The following is a 13,926-nucleotide window of genomic DNA, read 5'->3' on the forward strand; positions in this document are numbered from 1 at the left end:
AACGTAACAAGAAGATCAAGTTTCGCGTTCGATCGCGGAGGCGAATATCTGAGTTATGAGTTTGGCATGCATTTAAAGAAATGCGGAATACTTTCACAGTTGACACCGCCGGGAACACCACAGCCGCAATGGTGTGTCCGAACGTCGTAATCGAACTCTCTTAGATATGGTTCGTTCTATGATGTCTCTTATCGATTTGCCGTTATCTTTTTGGGGTTATGCATTAGAGACAGCAGCATTCACTTTAAATAGGGCACCATCGAAATCCGTTGCAATGACACCGTATGAATTATGGTTTAATAAGAAACCTAAGCTGTCGTTCCTTAAAGTTTGGGGTTGTGAAGCCTATGTAAAAAAGTTACAACCGGACAAGCTAGAACCCAAAGCGGAGAAATGCGTCTTCATAGGATACCCTAAGGAAACTATAGGGTATACTTTCTATCACAGATCCGAAGGCAAAATCTTTGTTGCTAAGAATGGAACCTTTCTTGAGAAAGAATTTCTCACTAAAGAAGTGACTGGAAGAAAAGTAGAACTCGACGAGGTTACTGAACCTTCTCTCGTTGATCGAGTAGCGCAAGATCGGAAGATGTTCCTGTGCCGCCCGCACTGGTAACGAGGAAGCTAATGATAATGATCATGAAACTTCGAGCGAGGTAGCTATCGAACCTCGTAGGTCGACAGGGAGCGTACCACTCCTGATTGGTATGATCCTTGTCTAAATCTCATGATTGTGGACAACAATGATGAGGACCCTACGACGTATGAAGAAGCGAGGATGAGCCCAGATTCCAACAAATGGCAAGAAGCCATGAAATCCGAAATGGGATCCATGTATGATAACAAAGTATGGACTTTGGTAGATCTACCTGATAGCCGCAAGGCTGTTGAGAATAAATGGATCTTCAAGAGAAAAACAGATGTCGACGGTAATGTTACTCGTCTATAAAGCTCGACTTGTCGCAAAGGGTTTCCGACAAATTCAAGGTGTTGACTACGATGAGACTTTCTCACCTGTAGCGAAGCTAAAATCTGTGAGGATTTTGTTAGCAATAGCTGCATTTTTCGATTATGAGATTTGGCAGATGGATGTCAAAACGGCGTTCCTTAATGGTGACATTGAGGAAGAGTTGTATATGGTACAACCCAAAGGTTTTGTCAATCCTAAAAATGCTGGCATGGTATGCAAACTTCAGCATTCCATTTATGGACTGAAGCAAGCATCCAGGAGTTGGAACCGACGCTTTGATAAGGTGATCAAAGACTTTGAGTTTATACAGTGCCATGGAGAGGCCTATATTTACAAGAAAGTGAGTGGGAGCTCTGTAGCATTCCTGATATTATATGTAGATGACATATTATTGATTGGGAATGATATAGAACTATTAAGCAGTGTAAAAGGTTATTTGAATAAGTGTTTTTCAATGAAAGACCTTGGTGAAGCAGACGTACATTTTAGGCATCAAGATTTATCGAGATAGATCAAGACGCCTAATAGGTCTTTCACGAGTACATACTCGGACAAGATTCTAAAGAAGTTTAGAATGGATGAAAGTAAGAAAGGATTCTTACCGATGTTGCCAGGTAAGGTCTTGAGCAAGACTCAAGGTCCAACTACGGCAGAAGAAATAGAGAGGATGAATCAGATCCCCTATGCCTCGGCAGTAGGCTCTATCATGTATGCCATGCTGTGTACTAGACCGGATATAGCACATGCTGTTAGTTTGACTAGCAGATATCAAAGTGATCCAGGAATGGAACACTGGACAGCGGTCAAGAATATCCTGAAGTACTTGAAAAGAACTAAGGATATGTTTCTTTGTTATTTGCGGTGACCAAGAGCTCGTTGTAACAAGTTACACCGATGCAAGTTGGAACACTGATCCTGATGACTCTAAGTCTCAGTCTGGGTACGTGTTTATATTGAATGGTGCTGCGGTAAGCTGGTGCAGCTCCAAGCAGTGCACGGTGGCGAAGTCTTCAACGGAATCGGAATACATAGCGGCTTCGGAGGCTTCATCGGAAGCGGTATGGATGAAGAGGTTCATTGTTGAGCTCGGTGTGGTTCCTAGTGCATTGGACCCACTAGTCATTTATTGTGACAACATGGGTGCCATCGCCAATGCACAAGAACCAAGGTCACACAAGAAGCTAAAGCATATCAAGATGCGTTTTCATTCGATTCGCGAGTACATCGAAGATGGAGAAGTAAAGATTTGCAAAGTACACACCGATCCGAATGTAGCGGATCCGTTGACTAAAGCTCTCCCTAGGGCAAAGCATGACCAACACCCGAATGCCATGGGTGTTAGGTACCTTACAATGTAATCTAGATTATTGACTCTAGTGCAAGTGGGAGACTGTTGGAGATATGCCCAAGAGGCAATAATAAATTGGTTATTATATATCTTTGTGTTTATGATAAATGTTTATATACCATGCTATAATTGTATTAACCGAAACATTGATACATGTGTGTTATGTAAACAACAAGAAGTCCCTAGTAAGCCTCTTGTATAACTAGCTTGTTGATTAATAGATGATCATCGTTTCGTGATCATGAGCATTGGATGTTATTAATGACAAGGTTATATCATTATGTGAATGATGTAATGGACACACCCAATTAAGCGTAGCATAAGATCAAGTCATTAAGTTCATTTGCTATAAGCTTTCGATACATAGTTACCAAGTCCTTTCGACCATGAGATCATATAAATCAGTTATGCCGGAAGGGTACTTTGATTACATCAAACGCCACTGCGTAAATGGGTGGTTATAAAGGTGGGATTAGGTATCCGGAAAGTATGAGCTTGAGGCATATGGATCAACAAGTGGGATTTGTCCATCCCGATGACGGATAGATATACTCTGGGCCCTCTCGGTGGAATGTCGTCTAAATGGCTTGCAAGCATATGAATGGTTCATAAGAGACCACATACCACGGTACGAGTAAAGAGTACTTGTCAGGAGACGAGGTTGAACAAGGTATCGTGATACCAATGATCAAACCTCGGACAAGTAATATATCGCGAGACAAAGGGAATCGTTATCGTATGTAAATGGTTCATTCGATCACTAAGTCATCGTTGAATATGTGGGAGCCATTATGGATCTCCAGATCCCGCTATTGGTTATTGGTCGGAGAGAAGTCTCAACCATGTCTGCATAGTTCGCGAACCGTAGGGTGACACACTTAAGGTTTGATGCCGTTTTGAGTAGATATGGAATTTGGAAATGGAGTTCGAAGTTTTGTTCGGAGTCTCGGATGGGATCCAGGACATCACGAGGAGTTCGGAATGGTCCTGGAGAATAAGATTCATATATAGAAAGTCATATTCCAAGTTTGGAAATGATCCGGTGCATTTATGGAAGGTTCTAGAAGGTTCTAGAAAAGTCCGGAAGAAACGCACTATGGAAGGTGGAGTCCCGGAGGGACTCCACAACCCTGGCCGGCCAAACTCTAAGGGAGGAGTCCCAGGTGGGCTCCACCTAAGGTGGCCGGCCACCCCCCACCAAGGAAAGGTGGGAATCCCACCTCAAGTGGGACTCCCTCCTTGGGTAGGTTTCCCACCAAAGGTAGGTTTGCTTTTGGGGTCTTATTCGAAGACTTGGGATCCAACACTTTGGGGATTCCACCTATATAATGAGGGCCAAGGGGAGGGGGCCAACCACACCCAAGCCATCTAGGACAAAGCCCCCAAGTGGCCGGCGCCCTAGTCCCTCTCCCCAAACCCTAGCCACCTCCTCCTCCATCGCAACTCCGCATACGCTTAGGCGAAGCCCTGCCGGAGTTCTCCACCACCACCGCCACCACGCCGTCGTGCTGCCGGGATTCCGAGGAGGATCTACTACTTTCGCTGCCCGCTGGAACGGGGAGAAGGACGTCGTCTTCATCAACACCGAACGTGTGACCGAGTACGGAGGTGCTGCCCGTTTGTGGCACCGTCGAGATCAAGATCTTCTACGCGCTTTTGCAAGCGGCAAGTGATCGTCTACATCCACCCCGAGATCTAATCTCGTTAAGCTTTGCGAATCTTCGAGGGTTAGTCTCATCATCTCCTTGTTGCTACCGTCTACTAGATTAGATCTTGGCTTGGTTTTCGTTCTTGCGGTAGGAAATTTTTTGTTTTTCTATGCTACGAATCCCATCAGTCATAACTAATTGATTATTTCTACACTCTATGGAAGTTCTGCATGGCTATCAGTGACAAAATGCAAACCCCATATATAGTGGACTAGAAGAAAACAACTTTAGTTTTTTCACTACACAGATGTATACATATGAACACATGTACATATCTTCATACATGTATGTCTACAAGTGAACACATATACTTATATATCCCCATCCATAGATGTATGATACCTGCCTAACAGTAAAAACAAATTGTAAAACAATTTTTTATCATAATGATCAAAGTAAATAATAGATACAATGTAATTGCTTTTGTTTTGAACCCTCCCACATGTAAAAATATTACTTTGAGAAATAATTGGAAATTTTAATGTTTAATCCAAACATGACTAGCTTATTGTATCCCATTTTACCTAGGGTCACAAGGAATAGGGTTCATAGACTTAAGAGTGAAAATACAACATGAAAAGGTAGTTCATAATTATGAATTTAAAACATGAAGGCATAGTGATGAATTCAAATTTAAACATGCATAACGGTTGATATAAAAAAGTAATGCCTATGAATTAATATGTCTAGCATGATGAAAAGTATAACTTCCCCTTCTGTTTCCGAGGATACATTTCAACTCGTAAACGAACAATCCTCGTAATTTATGTAGACAATATGTGGGAACAATTGCAATTTACTAAACTCATCAAAGTTAAGAGCTAAATAAAATCAAAGTACTGCAGGACATTAATATTTATAATTAAAGAATTCTAGGAAATATGGTGGAAAAATGGGTCCATAGGGATAAAGAATTGCAAAGATATGATAATCTCGATGATTGATTCAACTTCCAAAATTGAATTCAAACATATTTGACCATTTATAATTGGTTGTTTTAATATATGACAAGTTCATACAAATCTTGTAAAAAATGAATTGTTTTGAGTAGAAATAGTAAAGACACAAGGTTTGAAATTTGAATGGATTTCTTTCCTAGGGAGTTGTCACATGGTACAATATTGGGGCTGTTGATGCAGAGGAGAAAGTGAAAAAATCCAACTATAATAACACTTGGTATGGTGTCCATCTCCTCACACCATCCGTCTCCACTCGGGTCTCTAATCTTAGTAACCCTAAATGATTTTGACTCTTATAATTTGTAAATCCATTAATAATTGTAAACAAAATCCCAATGAAGAAAATTAATTATATTAGGCATACAATAAAAATATTCAACCAAATTATACTTTTACAAATTCCTTTTATTTTTTAAATAACACAAATATGTCATTAATAAATCCCTAAAATTGATTTTTGGGTTTACTAAATTCCCAATAATACGGATAAGAAGTTCAATACTTGAGTGGGACCAAAATAAAAAAAATCAATTTATTATTTATTTCAAAATTCCATTTTATTTTCTCTCTTAAAATTAGCATGTGGTGAAAAATACTAGAAAAGGCCAAAAAAAATCCAAATGTATACAAATAAAATGCAATATTAATAGTTTGTATATCTATAAATATTTTCATACCAATTTTCTGGATAGTCATGTTAATACACTCCTAGATGTTGAACAAGGTTAGGATAAAGATAAGCAAGTCCTGGAAATATTTAATTCCTTCAAAAAACTTCAAGGTGGTCACTTGTAAAACCATAATATTCATTAAAAATAATTTTATATAGCATTACTATAGAATGTTTTTTTGGGGTGTTTCATTTAACTTTTTAGAGACGCCAACGTATGTAAAAAATCAATTTTGATTATTTGTTAGGATGCCATATTTAAAGTATACTTGTACTCTTTATCCACCTAAAGTAAAATTTGAATGTTTCTAGTACCGTAAACTTGTTATAATGAAATTTATTAAACCTATACCAAATGTAAAAAGGAGGAACATTTTTTTCTTGCTTATTACCATTTTGTTATTTTGACCCTTTTAGAACTGAGAAATAAATCTGCAGTTCGTAACACGCCCAACCAAACTAGCTACCATATTGTTTTGCACTTTAGTCCTTAGGGGTGAGAGAAAGGACTGTCTTAAGTGGATTAATTTGAGGTGAAGAAAGTTTTTATCTTTTCCAATACTAACGTATATTCTCAAAGTTCACTTTCGTCCTTAGTTTTCAAGATTACTTGCTAGTCAACTTTGTTGGGCTAGAAGGACACTTCTCCACCAACTAACTTATATTTAGACATGAGAGACATGCACTATCATAGGAGTTCATTGAAAACGACAAGCAGGCGTTTCATGGGATATCTGACCAGGGCATTTAGAAAAATGGAAAGAGTCAATAATTGCGCCTCATTTCCGAGACAAGGACAAAACTCTTGTGAATCGAACATACCTCTATCTTGCAAAGCCTTATTGAGAAGTGTATCCCTACTTGGGAAAGAGCTATGCATGATCATAGAGGTTTTTTCTTAAAAGAAATATTTAAAAAATGAGAGAAGGAAGCTCCCCAAGCTATTATAAAGTTTTGTCCATGATGGTGTCAAAACTAATTAATAATTGATTAGTTTCACACTGTATGGATAACCTACATTGCTTTTCAGGTGCCTATTGCAAATCCTGACCCATCCATATTGGACAACAAAAAAACACTTGTAGGTTTTCTAGTACACATATGGCTACAGAAGATCACATGTAAGTATCTTCATACATGTATGTCTACAAAAGAACACTTGTAGTTATCGCCATCAATAGATGAACGATTCATGTCTAAGAGAAAATTTTAATCATGTATAATGGTTATTAAACAAAAGTTGTATCTATGAAATAATATGTTTAGCATGTCAAAAAGTATATCTTACCCTTGTGTTGATGAGGATACACTTCGACCTATAAACTTGGACTCCTCGTAATCCATGTAACCAGTACGTGAAAACAACTGCAATTGAATAATTTCTATATTCAAAGTTAAGAGCAGAATAGAAATTAAAGTATTGCAAAATAGTAATATTTTTAAAGAATTCTAGGAAATCTGCTGGAATATGGGTTGATTGGGATAAATAATTGCAAAGATATGATCATCTCGAGTATTAATTCAACATCCAAAATTGAATTGAAATGTACTGACAAAATTGACCTTGTAGAATTGGGTGTCTTAGCTATATCACAAGTTCATACAATGCTTGTAAAATACTCAATTGTTTTAAGTGGAAATGGAGATAATAACATGCTTTCATGGTAGCATATTGGGGTTGTTGAGGCAGAAGAACAAGTGAAACAATGATGTTATAATCAACCTTGGTAGGGAGTCCATCTCCTCACATAGCCTGGCTCCACTCAGGTCTCTAATCTTAATCACTCTATATGATTTTGTCTCTTATAATTTGCAAATCATTCATAATTTTAAAGAACACCTTATGAAGAAAATAATTATATTGGGATTAATAAAATATTCCCACCAAATCATAGTTTTACAAATTCTATTTACCTTAATAAATCCCTAAAAAAAATTGTGTTTAGTTAATTCCGAAAAGTGTGGTAAGAACTTAAGTACTTAAATGGGGACAAAATAAAATCATTTTATTTTCTTATTACATTTCAAAATTCCATTTTATTTCCTATCTTTTGAAAATTAACACGTGGTGGAAGGCTAAAACCTAAATGGATACAAACAAAATGGAACATAATTACTTTGTATTTCTATAAAATATTTCCATATTAATATATAAAATATTTGGATAATCATGTTAATTCAATATTCGATAATGTTTTGAGCGAGGTTAGGAAAAAACATAAAAAATCCCAAAAAAATTATCTCCTTAAAAAATTCAACGTAGTTAATGGGAAAAGAATAAGATTCATTTAAACAATTATTTCATTTAACATTCCTAAATTTAATTTTTCTTGGATATTTCAGATACCATAGTATGTGCAGAAATCAACTTTGATTATTTGTTTGGGTACCATATTTAAAGGAGACTTGTACTCTTTATCTACCAAAAGTATGAGTTGAGGTCTATTTGATTCAAATAATTTCTAAAGGAATTCTGTATGATTCAGACCCATAGAAAAGTTTTCTATAGAGGCTATTTGATTCAAAGATTGAGCTTTCCAAAATTTCTATGGATTGCTTTCCTATACTACAATCCATAGGGATACTAGCAAGAGGTTAGACCTCTTGGAAAATTATCTATGTGTCTGCAACAATGACATGTACTCAATCTCCATAGAATTTCATGTGTTTTTCTTGTGTTGCAATCAAGCGACTTGTTCAACTAATTCATGCTTTTTTATTCCTTTAGAATTTCATGTGCCATGCCATGATGTTCCTGCATTTTTCCTATTCTTGTGCTTTCAAAATACTTTGAATCAAACAAGGCCTGAATGTTTACATAAACTAGTTATAGTTAAATTTATTAAATCTATATACTTAATATTAAAAGTAGGAGGGACGAGGCGAATTGGAGTGGGGAATAGGGGTAGGAGGATGTAGTGGTTGTCATGGCGACCTTATCTTCCGAAAGGGTTGCACAACAGTGGAAATCACTACCACATACAGCCAATGGCTGTAGAACCATTGAGGTGCTAGGAAGACGGCGAAGTGGAGCTAGTGGGCTGGGTTGTGCCAATGCTAGCTAGGCCAGTTACCGGGGTGTACGTGCGAGGAAGGGGATGGAAAGAGGAGGAAAGAGATGTGCGAGAAACCACCCAAAAGGGTAGAAGTTAGGTTTTTAACCTAATCCATTTATTTTATCTGTTTTCAGAACAAAATATGCTTGTTTTGAATTAGTTCGTGATTTGAACATAGCTTGGAAATATTGAAAACGACAAAGCAAAACAACTACGAGGCGAAGTATGTTGATTACTGACATCAGCGATGATGTCATTTATGCATGTATCACATTGCAACTCCTCGGTGAAACGGAGGGCTCACCTTTTTTGCAGCACAAACGTACTGCTCACCTATTGGCTCGGACACTGCCCCTGATTGAGTTCGGTCTATTCTGTTTGACTCTGTACGAATATTGTTGTTTGTGTAATCTCAACCCTTATAATATTATTTAGCACATATTATCATATTTTTGCTTCGCATTATAATACTGTATATATTATACGGTACATTACGTTCCTAATTGCCAAATAGGCTTGACGCATGCAGCATTGCAGTAAGTAGACATACCATAATACTTTTTGTACAACAAGCACGCATCAAAAGAGGTCTGCAGGGTCTAAAGTCGTATGTGTCTCATAAGCTTGTCTACTATCGAAAACATACATTTTACGTTCTGAAAAAGAAGAAAGCATTCCCTTCTCCTTTCCATGGCGACGCACCTTGCGCGCCATAAAAAAAAGTACCGAAACGCCCCTGACACTCCTCTATATATACGTACGCGTCCTGTGTGACTTGTAGTTCGCCAGCCCTAAATTAAGCAGCTCTCGTTAGCTCTCGCAAACCACCTCTCGCTTAGCTACTTAGTTAGCGGTCGGCTCATTAACCACCTTGCTGCTAGCTAGGTAGCTAGTTTCCCAACGATCTTGAAAATGCAGTACGGTGCGGCAGCGGAGCAGGCGTGGTATATGCCGGCGATGCCAGTCGCGGTGGCCGCGGAGATGGCGGCGGAGCGGGTAGAGCGGCTGGCTTCGGAGAGTGCCGTAGTGGTGTTCAGCGTGAGCAGCTGCTGCATGTGCCACGCCGTGAAGCGCCTCTTCTGCGGCATGGGCGTGCACCCCACCGTGCACGAGCTGGACCTCGACCCGCGGGGCCTCGAGCTGGAGCGCGCCCTCGCCGCCCTCCTCGGCTCCGGCGGGGGAGCGGTGCCGGTCGTGCCCGTTGTCTTCATCGGCGGCAAGCTCGTCGGCGCCATGGACCGCGTCATGGCCGCGCACATCAACGGCACCCTCGTGCCCCTGCTCAAGGAGGCCGGCGCGCTCTGGCTGTGAGCTAGCGCCGCCGCCCGTCGCCGGCCGTTTGGCTACTGCTTGGGGCTAATGGTAGGATAGACGATTACATTTCACAGAGATCAGCTGATTATAGATCGATCACTGCGTGTGCCGGTGCGTGTGTGTGGTGTGGGGGAGAGAGTGAGAGGTCGGTGTTTTTTTACTACTACTGCCTCCGTCTTGTTTGAGCTTGTGGGAGCTAGTGCGTGCATGCTTGCACTACCAGTCTATCTACCGGCCGGTGTGTAGGTGTGTGCTTACTTGGTGCTAAAGAGAGATTTGGTGTTCATCTCTCTTTGATCCCATCAATTAGTTATTTGGTTTGCCTTGTTTTAATCTCTCTTATTTATGTGTTCAACCTTAGCTCTTGACATTTTGTATTGTGTGTATCACTCGTTGAGGTGCTTCGGATTTAATTTGGTTGTCACTTATATACAGTAATGCTGGTTATAAATTAATCTAAGAGCTAAGAAGATACACTTACACTCTGATAAAATTTATACTACGAGTACGTCATTTTCTCGAAAAATGCAATACATGCATATAGAGTACTCTCATCGCCAAGAAAAAGATGTTCTATATTTTTCTAAATTTTAATGTATCTAGACGTCATTTATTGTAAAGAAACATCTAAATTTAAACAAAGCTATGATTTTTTTTAGGCGGAGTAAGATGTAACTAGATGTTGCAAAATGGAAGCTATAAATAATTAGTGTAAGCATATTTTTTACGACAAGTGGGCAACGTGCTCGTACTTAGTCGGTGCTCGCCGGCCGGCGAAATTTTATTAGGGGACCTTTCTGCATGCATGCTCATCTTTTTGCATGAGCTAGCTAGCGTTGCGTGTATGCATGTCTTTATGCTTTGTCCGAGATAGCTTTACACTGTTTGCTTCGCCTGTGTCTACTCGCTGCTTGCTTCTTGCCTCCTCCTGCCCATATCCCAGCCATGCCTTTTTTTTAAGGGCCCTGCCTTTTGTTAACATGCATGACCGCGTAAAGTTCAAATGGATATTGTAGTTTGAATACTTGCTAGCTAGTTAGCTTGGCTTCTACGTGCATGCAGCTATATACGCAGGATATTGGACTGTACCGGCCGGCAGCAAAAGGTGATGCTTAGTTAACCCAAAGTGTCATTTTAATAAATAAAAAATGAATAAAGTTTCTCATAGATTAGCATCTCTCAGATTGAGGTATGGTTCCTTGCAAATTATTCAGAATTGAGATTTTTAGTCGAAGATAGTTTAGCTACTCCCTCAGTCTATGTATACAAGGCTACTATTTATTTTGGATACCAAACAAGCAAACTACAATAATAACTACTCCCTCCATCCCGTAAAACATGGAGTATAAATTTCGTTAAAAGTCAACAAATGTAGTTTGATCGAACTTTTAGAAATAATTATTAATCTTTACAATGTGATATCAATCTTATTATACACTATTAGACATATTTTCACACTATGTCAATATAGCATCATAATTGTTGATAGTGTTTCTCTCCAAACTTGGTCAAACTTATGTTGTATGATTTCTGAAAAACATTATACACCTTGTTTCATGAAACGGATGGGGGGCATGCTTAATTGCTTGGAAAACTCATCGTGTCCCAGAATAATATAACATGTTGCATGTCACGCCCTATTCTATTTGGCTCCATGTAACATGTGCAATAGTAAGCACCATTGCACGAGAAAGAAAGAAAATCAACTCTTCTCTGAAGAGATAGTGGCCTTGTATTTGTAAAAGAGAAAACTTTAATAGTGTATTTGTATGCCAAGACAAATGACTAGTTAGATTTTTTTTCTTTGAGATGAAGGCAAAATTAAGCTTTGCCTTATCCATCCATCAATTAAGAAGAAGATACCTAGTTAATTAGCGGGAAACCTTACAAAAGCCAATAAAAAACAGGAACACATTGGGGCCACACCCAGACCCGTGAAGGGGCCAAGCCCAAGACCCACAATAAGTAGATTTATGATTGTGAATTCGGGTTATTCCAGCCTAACAAGTTTGGGATGTTTTACTAGTTGATTCACCAATATTTTCTTACTTTATCATAATTTGAATTAGACTTTTTTGTTCGTAATCATTCAGTTGTAGGGACATTGATGGATAGATGCGTGTTAATGAGATAGCATCAGCGCCACCGCTAGTATAGCAACCACTAGGGCCCACCAACGTCTGCCAAGAATTTTGAAATTGCAAAGACGACTATTCGAGTCACTCCATTTATGCCAAAAGGTGGTAACATGTTTCTACTATTAAAATTATAATTATAATAAAATTTTGAGTAGATTATTACAAGAAAACAAAAGAAAAGAAACACCGGTTAACTGGGAACGTCAAATGCAGCACATGTGAAAATGGCTTCAGGCGGCAAATTTTATTTTCTCCAAAACGGGAAGCAAATAGGAGCCCCAAGCCACGGCCTCCTCGCAGCATTGATTGGGCCGAGCTGGCTAAATCCAGACCAGGCTTTTTTCTTCACCAGACTGTTAGGTAATCAAGCACCCTTCTTTGGGCTGCCATTTTTGGGCCAGATAACCCTGAATAAAGTCGCGTGCGTACGTGCTACATCATCCCTACCGTCTGAAACCCTGAATAAAGTCGGCAAACCTTGTTTATGACTTCCATTTCTCTTGTTGCACGGCTGGTCCATCCATGTGCTCCTAGCTGGATCTATATCCTTATCTGGCTGCAGTTGTTGAGATGACCCGATCCCAAGTCAAGTCATATATATATACACGTAGGAGGTAGGTTCTTTCGTACTCAAGTACTATACATACGAACGCTGGAATGAAAGCAGGTAATATCTATCCAACTATTAATTTTGTACTGAACTGGAGACTTTGCGACCCCGTTACTGAAATAGTAGGACAAACACCAGCACTTTGATATATTTATGATATATGATATACCGCTGGTTGTACGTGCTATAGATGGCTATGTGGCATGTAAGGAGGCCGGATTCCTATCGCTGCAAGTCTAAAATATTTATCCTGTGTTTGGATGTAGAAATTTGGGCTCGGGATCTTGATGGGATTGGGACAGAAAATATGATGATGGCTGAAAGTGACAAAGGTCACATGCAACAGATGCTTGTTTCAAAGTGGCTTTGGATGAGATTGGGACGAAAACATGGTATAGGTGAAAGTGACGAAGTGCGGACACAAATGTGGATCGGAGGTACTTAAGAATAACTTTTTGTGTGTGATTAATTTTACACCTTCACTATCATCTCTACTATATGTGTGTATTGTGTAGGCTAACAAGGCTGCAGGTGGCTACATGAACAAGTTAGTGAGGAATTGGGATTCAATCGTCAGTTCATTGCTATATATATTCAAAAGACCATGCGACTGGTATAGGTGCTAGGACGGGAGATGAGTATGTTCAAGAACATGCCACACAAGTTCCCGAAGAATCTCCAGAAGTGCCTCAAAAGAGGCAACACACTAGGGATGGTAGTTCGTTCATGATAAGAGAGATGAAGAAATGTTTTGATGATGCTTTGAAGACAACCGAGCCACTTCATATGCCAAAGGTGACTCCTCCAACTATAATCCTTGATGCACTAAACGTACCAGGTTTGGAGGATACTGTGATATGTAATATATAAACATTCTAATATTCGCATACTCCCTCCGTCTATAAATAGATATATGAGGTTTGTCAAAAGACACTAAATGGTGTCTAGATGCATCCAAATTTAGACCTCAGACGTCTATTTATAAACATAGGTAGTACATTATTATATTGTCCATACTCTGCGAAATATTCAGTTCCCTAGTTTGTACATCTAAACAAAAATTGGAATTGGGCAGTACCGTTTAATTCTAACAACAAATATCATGCACACCCAAATAACAGAAATTGGAGGCAACTTCCTTTCCATTTTCTG

General features: G+C 39.1%; 1 protein-coding gene across 1 annotated transcript; it reads left to right on the plus strand.

Moving 5' to 3' along the window:
• The first annotated feature begins 9,624 nt into the window (after nucleotides 1–9,624).
• Nucleotides 9,625–10,023, plus strand: LOC124669427 (glutaredoxin-C5-like). The gene has a single exon (XM_047206047.1). It carries the CDS (start codon nucleotides 9,625–9,627, stop codon nucleotides 10,021–10,023), a length of 399 nt encoding a protein of 132 aa, XP_047062003.1.
• The last annotated feature ends 3,903 nt before the right edge of the window (nucleotides 10,024–13,926 follow it).

This window comes from Lolium rigidum, chromosome 7, assembly GCF_022539505.1.
Source record: "Lolium rigidum isolate FL_2022 chromosome 7, APGP_CSIRO_Lrig_0.1, whole genome shotgun sequence".
NCBI lineage: Eukaryota > Viridiplantae > Streptophyta > Magnoliopsida > Poales > Poaceae > Lolium > Lolium rigidum.